We start from the raw sequence: 12108 nt of genomic DNA on the forward strand, positions 1-12108 counted from the left end.
CCAATGTGTTTGTAAAGGTGTCTAGTAACACATCCCTCAAAGACTGAAATTCAGTTTCCCTAGGAGAATCCGTTACAGCTGATGAAAGTTGGAGTCCCATTAACTTATACAGGATAAAACACACTAAAATAGATATGCTTTAAGTAGCATGTGAGGGGTCAAACTAGGGGTTTTTCATGATTCTGAATCCATTGCAAGCATTTGTTTTGCACAAAAAACATTCCTTGGCGTAAAGGCGGCTCACACAAAACTTTGAAAAGTGATGACTCATCACTAAACCATATTTCTGTGGGGCTGTATCTAGCCCAAGGAATGTTTTGAGTGCAAAACAAATGCTTGCAATGGATTCAGAATCATGAAAAACCCCTAGTTTGACCCCTCACATGCTACTTACAGCTTATTTATTTTGGTGTTTTTTTTATCCTGTATATAGTTAATTTAATGGGATCCCAACTTTCATCAGCTGTCAAGGATTCTCCTAGGGAAACTGAATTTCAGTCTTTGTGAGATGTGTTACTAGACACCTTTACAAACACATGGTGAAGAAATGTTTTGGTAAGGAATTTATTCCAGGATTTGACACTATTTCTGAAGATATCCCGTGACTATTTCAATGTATTTCACACTGTGTGATCAGTGTTAACTTTGACGGGAAATTCTGTTGCAAATTTTGAATACATTTTAATTTAAAAGTTTTAGTTTCAGTAGAATAAATATCACTAGACGCCTCAGGGCGACATGCGACCAATTCTTGGCCCTCTGGCCAGTGATGTATATCGGACCAGTTATCCATACATGGAGATCCATGTACATCCCTTTTATGCCCATACATGGAGATCCCTGTCTGAACCAGCCGCACAGATATGGGCTGTCTTCCTCCCTATATAGGCATTCCCATATGAAGTCCTGTTAGATATGGGCTTAATATTGATTACATCAGGGATCTCCATATATGGGCATGAAAGGGATTCTGTTAGAGTGGTTCCCATGACATCACAACATACAATATATGTTATGCCCATACATGGAGATCCCTATCTGAACCAGCCACACAGATATGGGCCATCATGTCTTGGCCATCTGGCCAGTGATATCGATGACATAGGGGATCTTCATATATGGGCATAAAAGGGATTCTGGGGAATACCCATATATGGACTTTTACATAGGTGATATCACCTGTGATGTCACAGTGACAACCCATAGACTGTAAGAATGTACACACACGGCTTCACAGAGACAAGCTGTTGCTTTTGTATACAGCAAACCATAGATGCAGACATGTATGACAAAGACATAAAACACATAGAACGATAAAATCGAGGTATCAGTGAATCAGTGAGTACAGGTAACCCAAGCAGGACCTAGATAAAGAAAATAGCAGCAATTTATAGGCAAGACAGGGCCAATCGTCACATTGAATTCATAAGTAGCTGTTAAATTCATAGAAATTCTTACCAATTACAACTTGAAGTTAGATCACACAAAGAGGCAACAGATTACCTCCTCCTCTCATGTATAGAAGCAGGCACAAAGGACAACTTATGCCTGTTTGTTGTGGCCCCTGGAGCTTTCAGGCCAAGCAGGGGCATCAATTGGGTATGGCAGGGGTATGCAGCTGAGCTGCCATACCCCTGTCCAGGTCCAGGGGGGAAAATAAAAATCCATGAATGTCTCTTTGTCTATCTTATCTTGTTAAATTACAGTAAAATAACTACAAATGCAAAATTTTACAAATGGTCACTTTAACAAGGTGTTATAATTATATTCTCCACACTTGTATTCTCCCCATCTTGACAGAATGCTATATTCCCAGGTTCTGCAGGTCAGCTGCACAGGTGCAATGCATTATTGTTAATTGTGGCATGTTTACTAACATTCCAAGTTTAGCTGCACTTGAACAACCGTTCCAGGCTGCCAAGAAACTGTAGAAACCTGTGTAAAAAACTGAAAAAACTCCAGACATTGTGAAAATAGCCGATCTACATGCGCTGCAAGGCGTTGTGAGCATGTAGATCTGCTATTTTCACAATAGAACCGTGTTATCCAAAATGTAATACCTCTTTTCCATGAGGACTCCCATCTTTGCCATACCCTAGCTTTTGCTGAACTGACGCCACTGAGGCAAAGGCCAGAAGGAAGTATGAAGTACTGTTCGAGGAGATTTACACTGTGTTGTGTTGTGATGTGTGTGTGTGTGTGTGTTTGCAGAGTCCTGGGAGGTCCCGTTCGAGGAGATCTATTTTACAGTGTGTTGTGATGTGTGTGTGTGTGTTTGCAGAGTCCTGGGAGGTCCCGTTCGAGGAGATCTATTTTACAGTGTGTTGTGATGTGTGTGTGTGTGTTTGCAGAGTCCTGGGAGGTCCCGTTCGAGGAGATCTATTTTACAGTGTGTTGTGATGTGTGTGTGTGTGTTTGCAGAGTCCTGGGAGGTCCCGTTCGAGGAGATCTCGGACCTGCAGTGGGTGGGCAGCGGCGCCCAGGGGGCCGTCTTCCTGGGACGCTTCCACGGGGAGGACGTGGCCGTGAAGAAGGTCCGGGACATCAAGGAGACAGAGATCAAACACCTCCGCAAGCTCAAGCACCCCAACATCATCACCTTCAAGTAAGCTCAAGCACCCCAACATCATCACCTTCAAGTAAGCTCAAACACCCCAACATCATCACCTTCAAGTAAGCTCAAGCACCCCAACATCATCACCTTCAAGTAAGCTCATAAGCACCCCAACATCATCACCTTCAAGTAAGCTCAAACACCCCAACATCATCACCTTCAAGTAAGCTCAAGCACCCCAACATCATCACCTTCAAGTAAGCTCATAAGCACCCCAACATCATCACCTTCAAGTAAGCTCAAACACCCCAACATCATCACCTTCAAGTAAGCTCAAACACCCCAACATCATCACCTTCAAGTAAGCTCAAACACCCCAACATCATCACCTTCAAGTAAGCTCAAGCACCCCAACATCATCACCTTCAAGTAAGCTCAAACACCCCAACATCATCACCTTCAAGTAAGCTCAAACACCCCAACATCATCACCTTCAAGTAAGCTCAAACACCCCAACATCATCACCTTCAAGTAAGCTCAAACACCCCAACATCATCACCTTCAAGTAAGAGACCACCATTCATTCATTCACAACACCTTCACCTTCAAGTAAGCTCAAGCACCCCAACCACCTAAGACAGTGTTCACAGGGGGGGTCACCAAATTATTTTGGAGGGTCCCCGGATGACAAACTTGATGTGCAACATTGTTTTCTCAACAGTAAACAAACCAACATAAAGTTGAAGTGTATAGAGGGTAACTGCACATTTCTAAAGTGAAAATTTAAACCTCTAAAATTAAACCTTGGCCAAATTGTCACATATTGGAGGCAGAAATTGCTATTTTCACAATAGAACCGTGTTATACAAAATGTAATGCCTCAACTCTTAGTGCTCGTCAGAGTGGGGGGGTCCCCAGTTAAAATATGATTATTTTGGGGGTCGCGGCCTGAAAAGGTTGAGAACCCCTGACCTAAGAGACCATCATTCATTCACAGCAGGGACGTGCAGAGAATGTTAGAGAGGCAGGGGCTGAAATATCTAAAAAGGCCTTTTGGTTAAAATATTGACAATAGCCGACCTCCAAGCTCACAAGTTGAGAGCTTGGAGGTCGGTTATTTTTGGTACTTGATACCACACTAAACTAAGCATAATCCAGTCATTACTGGAATCAATTCTTTCAACATAAGACGCTGCATTCAAGTTCAGGAGAGTTTGGACAAGACAATTCTCTTGAGGTATGGCATGGAAAGAGGAGGCATTTATTTTTCTTTCACCATAGTAAAGAATGCATTCATGGTCAGGAGAAGGCACTTTTTACAGACAAGTGCAGGGGCTCAAGCCCCCTTTGATGTCTAGGTGTGCACGTGCCTGATTCACGACATCATCACCTCCAGAGTGTGGAGAAGAGAGGTCCACGCGGATCATGCTAAATTTGGAATGCCAAAACTTTTACTCAAATTATCCATCCATCTTCAACCGCTTATCCGGCATCGGGTTGCGGGGGGTAACAGTTCCAACTGAGACCTCCAGATTTCCTTATCCCGAGCAACTTCCTCCACTCCCTCAGGGAGTATACCGAGGCGTTCCCAAGCCAGTTTGGAGATAACTCAAGTAAAGTTTTAATTCCAGACCTTTACGTGTAACAGAGCAGAGTCGTCAATTGGGTATGGCAAGCTATGGCAGCTGCCATACCTTGGCTACAGGGGGAAATAATAAAATGTACTTTTCATCGTGCCTGTTGCTAAGGTATGGCAACATGACTGGTGTCTTGCACACGCGCGAGGGCACGCGCGGGGCGCGCAAATAAAAAAATCAACCTCACCTTATGTCAGTCACGTTTGCACACTGCCGCCCGTTTCGCACACCACTCGGTCCCTTGCTCTCTCTATCTCTCTCTCTCTCCTTGCCCTGAAAAAAACGCATTTTGCAACGAAAAACGCAGCAGTGTGCAAAGACCTTTACATGATGCCACCCTTGCCCCACTGTACTGCAGGGGTTCCCAAACCTTTTTGTCTCAGGGCACCCCATAAATATTGTTTTAATCCGAGGCACCCCTACATTATAATTTTAACTCCCAGCACCTTATATTTAGCATATCGTCGTTGTCGGGTGGAAACCTTGTATGTCCAAAACCGTTCGTTATGTAGACCCATTTATCATCTATAAAATATACTAAAGTAGTGAAAACAGCAGATCTACAAGCACACAACGCCTCGCGATGCGAGGCGTTGTGTGCTTGTAGATCGGCTGTTGTCACTAGTTTTGTGCGACAGTCTTGTATGATGAAGCAGGGCGTTGCTTTACCAAAAGACGTACACATTTGAAACTTGGAGATGCAAGGTTTCTGCCCGACAGTGATGATATTTTAGTGATTAAGTTGCGAGGAAAACGTTGAGATAATAGCCATTTTGATTAGAACTGACTGAAAATAACTTTGTACTTCGAGTTTAAAATGATACTAAATATTTTTTCAAGTATTAAAAAATATTTTTAAAAAAATGATCTTGCGGCACCCCTGGACTGCCGTAACCCACTTTGAAAACCCCTGCTGTACTGTACTGTATCTCACAGTATGTCTGCCCCCCCTCCCCTCCCCTGCCAGGGGGATCTGCACCCAGGCTCCGTGCTACTGCATCCTGATGGAGTACTGCGCCCAGGGCCAGCTCTACGAGGTGCTGCGGGCGGGCCGGAAGATCACCCCCTCCCTGCTGATCGACTGGGCCATGGGCATCGCGGGGGGCATGAACTACCTGCACCTCCACAAGATCATCCACCGAGACCTCAAGTCCCCCAAGTAAGACACAGCACCACCATAACACCCCCACAACACCACCTCCACAACACCACAACACCACCACAACACCACCACCTCCACAACACCTCCACAAGATCATCCACCGAGACCTCAAGTCCCCCAAGTAAGACACACCACCACCATAACACCCCCACAACACCACCTCCACAACACCACAACACCACCACAACACCACCACCTCCACAACACCACCACCTCCACAACACCACCACCACCACCACAACACCACCACCTCCACAACACCACCACCACCACCACAACACCACCACCTCCACAACACCACCACCTCCACAACACCACCACCACCACCACAACACCACCACAACACCACCACAACACCTCCACAAGATCATCCACCGAGACCTCAAGTCCCCCAAGTAAGACACAACACCTCCACCTCTCCTTCACAACAACACCACCACCTCTCCTTCAACCACTTTAGGCCTAGAGTTATTTCATACTTTAACCCATTTAGAACGGGTACACATTATTGTGTATCATTATTAATGCTTTAACTATTGAAAAATAGCAGATATACAAGCTCACAGCGCGGCACTGAGTGCCGCGCTGCGAGCTTGTAAATCTGCTATTTTTGAAAAATAGTGAAAATTAGAATTTTGACCCGATGTCTTTTGAATCCTTCTAAGACTTTTTGAAAACCCTATGTTTCTATGTCAGCAATCTGGCCAGCCATCGTCAAAGAAAAGGTCCTTTTCACTTAAATGGAGCTCAGTTAGTCTGTTCTTGAGCGACTACTATGTCAGTGGTTCTCAAACCATTTCATGTGAAGGACCCCCAAAATTATATTTATTTGGCCACGGACCCGCATCTCAAAATATTTAGTTCCAGGGACCACCGAGAAGCAAAATTTGAGTTACAAACGTTTGCTTTGAAAATACATATAGTTAAAGATTTGAACACATTTTCACGACTTTTTCAAAAATAGCAGATCTACAAGCTCGCAGCGCGGCACTCGGTGCCGTGCTGTGAGCTTGTAGATCTGCTATTTTTCACTGGTTAAAGCGTTCAATAATTCTAAGCCTAAATTAACTATCAAAAAATAGCAGATATACAAGCTTGCAGTGCAGCACTCGGTGCGAACATTTGTGACTCGAATATTTGCTTCTGGGGGGTCCCTGGAACAACATATTTTGAGATGGCGGTCCGCAGCCAAATACGTGTAATTTTGGGGGTCCTTGAAATGAAAAGGTTTGAGAACCACTGATTTAGAAGAAACAACAGAGACTGACACAATATGTCCATATATGGGCATTCCCAGATATGGGCTTGATACTGATGACACGGTTCTATTGTGAAAATCAGTGTGACTTGCATGGCGACAACCAGACACAATATGTCCATATAGGTCTACTGTATGGCTATTCCCTGATATGGGTTTTATTGATGACATCCGGGAACTCCATATATGGGCATAAAAGGGACAAGGACAGCATTAATTTGCAAGTGCGCTTCAGAAGTGCCCTTTTGTAAGGTTTGAGCAACTGCCCTCTCAGTGCTCCCTGCACGGCCGTGCGTCGCACCGCCCCACCATAAACCTCTATTATTATAGTTGACCTGAAGCATGCAACAGTGTGATGATAAACCACGTCGTCTCTGTGGTTTCAAGCGTGTAGATCTGCTACATTTGACGCTTTTGTGTGAGGCTGTAGCACGCTCAAGTAGGGCCGTTGATTTAAAAAAGAAAAAGAAAAAAACACAAAAGTATAAGGAGATAAGAGGTTTCTGGCCTTACAGCAACGATAACGTTGTTGACCTGAAGCGTGTGACAGTGTGTGTGTGTGGGGGGGGGGGGGGGGGGGCACAGCATGGAGTCAACAAATCGACGGTTTGAAAAGAAGGTCAAAGCTGGTGATTAGTACCAAGGCAAAGCAAAGGAAAGGAAAGGAAAGGAGGCACAGGGCTGACATTATGGACGCACCATTCCACAGGTTGTTAACTGACAGAAATGCAAAGGAACTGCAGGAGAATGTCCTTTGAAAATGTTACGAGAGAGGAACGCTATTTAATGCATCCGTTTAATGAGCTACTGGAGAGAGTTCTGAGAGGCCAGCCCACTCTGTCACCCAGGGACGTGCAGAGAATTCTAGAGAGGCAGGGAATTACATTTCCAAAAGGGTGAAAATATTGAAAATACAGCTTGGAGGTCTGCTATTTCCGGTGCCTGATACCACACTGAACTAAGCCTAATCAAGTCAATACTGGAGACACGGCATGGGATTTCTACACAGAGAGGGCAATTCTTTCAACATAAGATGCTGCATTCAAGTTTAAATCACGTTGCTAGGCTAAAGTATGCCAGAGTAATGTGGCGCCAAATCTTCTGTTTGTTTTCCCCCATTGAAAGTCAATGGGTTTTTGGGCGTTCAAATCTACATAGGCGGTTGAATATTGTATTGAGTGGTAAAAGATTGTTTTTTGCTGTATATTTCATATGGTCCCATCCCTAGTAACCGTGTCTCTTTTCCCCAGCATGCTGATCACTCACGACGACCTGGTGAAGATCTCAGACTTCGGCACGGCCAAGGAGCTCAGCGACAAGAGCACCAAGATGTCCTTCGCCGGCACCGTGGCCTGGATGGCCCCCGAGGTCATCAGGAACGAGCCGGTGTCGGAGAAAGTCGACATCTGGTAAATGTTCAAAAAAACAGATACCGTGCTGTACCATGTTTTTATTTACATGTTTCTGGAAGAAACAAATCGTTGTTGTCGGGTGGAAACCCTTGCATGTCCAAAACCGTTCGTTTTGTATTTATCCTTTTAAAAATGATGGTGCGAGGCGTTGTGTGCTTGTAGATCTTCTATTCTACCACTTTTTGTGGTCACATGTTCAGATACTGGATTCTGATTGGCTTAAAACAGTGGTAAATCAGTCAACAACCTTGAGTTGGCTCATGGACCCCGCCCACTGTTGTGTTGCAGTTGTAACATTTCCAAGATCAACGCGCCTCAACTGTATTTTCTTTCATTTATATGGTAGAAGTGGTAGAAAAGTAATTTACCATTCAAGGGTCGTGGCTTATGCTGATGAAGCAGGGCTTTACTTTATGAAAGGAATACATAGAGATTTACTGGAACCCTGGAAATGTACTGCCTTTATTTAAAGAGACAGACAGGAAACAGTGAGAGAGAGAGAGAGAGAGAGAGAGAGAGAGAGAGAGAGAGAGAGAGAGAGAGAGAGAGAGAGATGGGGAGAGAGAGAGAGAGAGAAAGAGAGAGAGAGATATGGGGAGAGACATGCGGTAAAGATCGCTGGGATCGGGACTTGAACCTTCGATGCACCCCCAGGCCAGCGCTCCGGACCCAGTGGGTGGTTATTGTTCATTCACTGCCAAGAATATTTAATTGGCGCCTTTTCCGATCACGTGATCCGCTGTGATTACATTTTTTTGCAAATTTTTTTCTGGTGGCCAACTTGTGAAAAAGGAAGAAATGTAAGAACATTGTCAAACTCATTCTCTCAATGAGTGTTAAACTGCCATCAAAGTAGCTTAACTCATACCCTGCCAAAAAAAAAAAAACGTTTTCTATAATAAAAACGTCTTTTTAACTATGGCCTTCCCTTTTTTCAAAAGAAATGTTTGAGAAAAAAAAATTGGACCTCCAACAGTGTACTAGGCATGATCGCGATCGCGAAATTGCATGTTTAACCCCCATACCAACCCCATCTTTCAAACATGGCAGCCATGTTTGTTTACATTTGAAGAAAACATAAGGGCTGCCTTCTCCTGAATGCCTGAACGGATTTCCAAGCGGATTTTTTTGTTTGAAAGCTGTGGAAAGCATGCACATGCATAGTGCATGATCTGTGCACGAATGTGTGCACCAGCGTGCACACTATTTTTTTAACCCTTTTTTTGGCGAAACGGCAATATAAGAGGTCCCACTTTAAATATGGCACCGACTGAGTTAAAAGTAGCTTACCTTTGCGATTTTATAGAAAAATATCCATAATTTCCAACCGCAACCTTTCGTAACAGACAGACTCGTCTGTCATCGAGTCGTGAACAAAATAATAGACAGCTGAGCGCAGCCATTTGCAACGAACGAGCTGAAGTTTGTCCCTCGTTCGCACCAGTTGTTCAGAGCATAGAAGTGAAGCTGGTTGCACACTGCACTGCGTGTGCAAACGTGATTGACATAACGTGAGGTTGATTTTTTTTATTCACGCACTCCGAAATTCACTCCGATATTCGGCTCGAAAAACGCAGCAGTGTGCAAAGACCTTGAGAAACTAGATCCAGGTATAGAACACCACCAGAAAAGTGATCCCGCCGCCATTATTGTTTATGTGTGGTCGAGATTTGAGACCAGCGTTGCTTGAGCTGCCGCTGCTGCAGAGACCCGCGACCACCCCTCGTCTGCTCAGACAGGGGAAAGAACGAACGAACAAGCGCTCGTTCACTTGAATAAATGGACGCGCGAGGGGCACGGTGGCACGGTGGCGCAGTGGTTAGCGCTTCGCCTCACAACTAGAAGGTCCTGGGTTCGATTCCCGCCAGAGGACGCTGTGGGCGCTGGGGGCGTGTTCTCTTCTCCGCGTCATCAGCACCCACACCCTAGGTGGGGTTGGCGATAGGGCCTTTCTGTGTGGAGATTGCATGTTCTCCCCGTGTCTCCTAGGGTTGATACCCTCACACAAAAACATGCAGTAGTCCATGGTTTCCATACTACCTCCCCCTAGCCAGCCAGGTGCTCCCCAATTCCCCTGGCGCGGCAGGGGGAAAGCGGAAACCAGGACTACAGGTTAGGTAGTTGGCACTGGGTGAGAAAAATGGGTTGCAAAAACCGTGGGATAAAAATATTTAAAAAAAAAAGCTGTAAATGCAGTAAAAGCGTTAAGTGATGTGTGGGGGTTGTGGTGTCAGGTCGTTTGGAGTGGTTCTGTGGGAGATGTGCTGTGGGGTTATGTGGAGTTATGATGTGGTGGTTGTGGTGTCAGGTCGTTTGGAGTGGTTCTGTGGGAGATGTGCTGTGGGGTTATGTGGAGTTATGATGTGGTGGTTGTGGTGTCAGGTCGTTTGGAGTGGTTCTGTGGGAGATGCTGACGGGAGAGGTCCCCTACAAGGACGTGGACTCCTCGGCCATCATCTGGGGCGTGGGCAACAACAGCCTGCAGCTGCCCGTCCCAGAGAGCTGCCCCGACGGCTTCAAGATCCTCCTCAGACAGTGCTGGTGAGTGACACCCTGAACCTGACCCTAACCTTGACCCCTGACCCCACAGAAGGCAGGGGTCAGACTTTAAAGGGAAACTAGGTAACTTTAAGCCTATACTATATGTGACTGAGTGTGACACAGGGGCAGTCATTTCGGAAGCCACTACTTTACACAGCTGAAATTACTATTTTTTTTTTGTTCACTAAAATGTGATAAAGCCACAAAAGCATTTCATAGAGCTTAACTCTGCATGTAAATAAGACTTTTTTTAATTAATGTGAGAGATCATGCAGGTCATTGCAGGTTAGAAATGTATTTAGAACTTGAATATCTCAAGTAGTATTTCAGCATGGCATCATTCTATAAGCCATATCTTCAAAACTGTTGGGTCAATCTCCACAACCAATACAGTATATCATTTTGTAGCTATGATTCCCAGCTTTCAAATGAAATGAAAGAATGAAAATGAAAAAAATCAATGACTAGCCGTCAGCCGTGCTGGGACACACACACACACACACACATACATATATATATATATATATATATATATATATATGTCACGGTTTGATAGAGAAACAGAACGTTCGAGAAACCGAGCACTCGCCGTGCTGCACGGGGCGGAACAAGCGACACTGCAAGCGGCGCGAAGGCCAGCGGACCTTGGTCCTGCTCTTCGCCCCCGAGCGCCGCAGGCGCGAGTGGCCGCGAAGAGCGGGCCAGGGCCGCGCGGCCTCCGTTACGAAGCCGTGGTGAATGCAATCGTTATATTTATGCCCAGGCCGTAAGGCCTGGGCAAGCGCACGATAAACGCCCTGACCGAGCGCTAATGGCTAAACACTGCCGAGCTAGGCTAGTAAATAAAGAAAGAGAGTCGCAAACGAGTGACGTCAGTGCGACAAAACAAGCGCTCTTACCATGAACGTCCTGAGTTATCCAAACGTCCTGTAACATATATATATATAAGACACTATATATAAATGCACCATTTACCATTTACCAAATGTAAATGTAAAATCTTTTCGAGGGTTTCGAGGGTTGTTATTTATTCCTTTCCTGTTGGTAGTCGTGGCTGCTAGTTCCCACCTGATGTTCTGTGGGAGTCCAGACTGCTCCAGACCGTACTGAATAACCGCTAGCTTGCATAACGTCTTCAGACTAGGACTCAAGTCCACGATGTACAGGTCATCCTCGAAGAGGATGATACGATCTCCCAGCATGCAAAAGGACATGCAAGTCAGCCCACGCAGGCGTCTCCCCTTGGGCTTAACCTTCTTCCAGGAGCAGGTCTCTGGGTTGAATCTCCACAGATCATTGAAGGTCTGGCCCAGCTGCAAGTTGCAACCACCAATTATGTACAGCTCTCCGTTGTAGGTAAAGGCTGAGTGACACATGCGTCCTTCTGGAAGAAACTGTGCAGATGGTGTTTTCAGCCAGCGGTTGGTCTCAGTGTCAAACACTCTGATGATGTCGTCGTAGTGGACCCCCCGGTCCGCTCGGCCCCCAAATACAAACATCTGCGTCGCAATGACGGTGGCAGAGTGACATTCTGAAACAGGTGG

At 45.4% G+C, this 12108-nt stretch overlaps 1 protein-coding gene across 1 annotated transcript in view; it reads left to right on the forward strand.

The window, feature by feature from the left end:
* The window catches only part of map3k12 (mitogen-activated protein kinase kinase kinase 12), a gene marked incomplete at both ends in the record, with an annotated part of 46877 nt that overhangs the window by 5999 nt on the left and 28770 nt on the right, over positions 1-12108 (forward strand). Inside the window, 5 exons of the mRNA XM_080733934.1 lie at positions 2422-2605; positions 3053-3085; positions 5159-5350; positions 7862-8020; positions 10406-10564. Of these exons, the coding sequence (XP_080590060.1) occupies positions 2422-2605; positions 3053-3085; positions 5159-5350; positions 7862-8020; positions 10406-10564 (727 nt within the window). The remainder of the gene's footprint in view (positions 1-2421; positions 2606-3052; positions 3086-5158; positions 5351-7861; positions 8021-10405; positions 10565-12108) is intronic.

This window comes from Nannobrachium achirus (assembly GCF_963921795.1).
Source record: "Nannobrachium achirus genome assembly, chromosome: 9".
Taxonomy (NCBI): domain Eukaryota; kingdom Metazoa; phylum Chordata; class Actinopteri; order Myctophiformes; family Myctophidae; genus Nannobrachium; species Nannobrachium achirus.